We start from the raw sequence: 1,764 nt of genomic DNA on the forward strand, positions 1-1,764 counted from the left end.
GAACAAATATAATAATCTGAACAATAAAGAATTAATTTAAAAGAAAATAAAACCAAAACAAAACAATAAAAAATAAAAAAAAATAAAGTTCACCTCATGTGTGACTGTTGGGAAAATAGTAGCTTGGTTCCCATTCCCAAAATCATATTTCTTTTGGGAAGAAGACAAGAGTCATCTTGTCCCTGACTTGTTTGGTCTTGATTCCATAAATGATGGGATTCAGCATGGATAGGTATCAGAATGCAGCATGGATATGGGGTGAAATGTGCCGTCCAAACCGATAAGTGAGGGCTGAAAAGATCCCAGGACCATAAAAGAGGATAATGACACAGACATGGGAACCACATGTGTTGAGAGCTTTATGATGAGCATCTTGGGAAGGAATGAGAAAGACAGCATGGAGAATAAACATATATGAAACACAAATTAGTATAACATCTAAAACCACTGTTGACATTAGGACAAAAAGTCCATACCAGATATTTATTCGTATGTCATCACAGGAAAATTTGGCCAACCCCATGTGCTGACAAGCAGTGTGTGGAAGAATGTTACTTTTGCAAAAAGTCAGCCTTCTCAGAAGAAATATTATGGGGAATATTGTACAGTAACTTCTCAGAAAGACAGTTAGACCAATTTTCCCAATCAATGTACGTGTAAGAATGGTGGTGTATCTCAGTGGGTAGCATATGGCAATGTGGCGGTCAAATGCCATCGCCAGCAGGATCCCTGACTCAAAGACAAAGGTGGAATCGATGAAGAATACCTGAGCAATGCAGCGATCCAGGGAGATCTCCTGAGCATGGAACCAGAAGATGGTCAAGGCCTGAGGCACTGTGCACGTGGAGAGGACAATGTCTGCTCCGGCCAGCATGCAGAGGAAGAGGTACATGGGTTCATGAAGACTACGCTTGGTGAGGATAATGAAGATGAGCAAGCTGTTCCCAAGCAAGGCGATGGCATAGGAAACGAAGAAGGGGATGGAAATCCACATGTGCTTGTTCTCAAGGCCAGGGATGCCCAGCAAGTGGAAGACGGTGTGGCTCACACCAGTGTGGTTTAAGGTAGTCATACCTGGGGCATATGACCTGGGACTTCCCCTTCTAGTTACAGACATAGTAAATATTTCCAGTTGTACTCAAATCTTATGACACCTGATTCTTTTCCGTAAGCAGTGTGCCAGGAAAACTAGGATGAAAAAAGAAATAGGATATTGTCTGTTTTTTTTTTTTATAATGAAGTAACAATTTTACAGAAAAGATAGATATTTATTTAGCCAATAAAACAATATGCTAGGTGAACATGTTAGTTATAATAAAAGCTACTAGGGGAACCCAATTGATTGGGTAATTCAGTCTATTTAGCTGTAGGATGTCAAGTGAATTAAGTGGAGAATAAAATGAAGTCATTTTGGAGTTTAAGGATTGACTATTGTCATATAAATATTTAATGCATTTAAAACATATCACAATCCTGTGTGATTGATTGCATCTACTATGCAATGGTAAAAAGATAAAAACAAAAGTATTTTGTCTGGTTACAAGTTAAGGAGCTTGGATGCTATCCTAGAAGGAGACAGTCAACCACCTTCAGCTTTAAATTGTACTGGAGAGCATTAGATATTACTCTGCTTACTTAACATCAGACAAGGTCTTAATATTCTCAAATGTTTACCTTAGGCCCCATAGCCCTTTAATATAAATAGGATACTCTCATTTTTGCTTCCTAGAAGATTACCCCACATCAGTACATACCTTATTCACC

At 38.7% G+C, this 1,764-nt stretch overlaps 1 protein-coding gene across 1 annotated transcript; it reads right to left on the reverse strand.

The window, feature by feature from the left end:
* Nucleotides 1-235: 235 nt before the first annotated feature.
* Nucleotides 236-1,072, reverse strand: LOC132242086 (olfactory receptor 52B4-like). Its single transcript, XM_059711001.1, has one exon. It carries the CDS (start codon nucleotides 1,070-1,072, stop codon nucleotides 236-238), a length of 837 nt encoding a protein of 278 aa, XP_059566984.1.
* Between the last annotated feature and the right edge of the window lie 692 nt (nucleotides 1,073-1,764).

The sequence above is a fragment of the Myotis daubentonii genome, chromosome 9 (genome assembly GCF_963259705.1).
Source record: "Myotis daubentonii chromosome 9, mMyoDau2.1, whole genome shotgun sequence".
Taxonomy (NCBI): Eukaryota; Metazoa; Chordata; class Mammalia; order Chiroptera; family Vespertilionidae; genus Myotis; species Myotis daubentonii.

Coding starts and splice junctions, on each gene's coding strand:
- LOC132242086 (XM_059711001.1), bottom strand. CDS start 1,072: ATGACTACCTTAAACCACACTGGTGTGAGCCACACCGTCTTCCACTTG.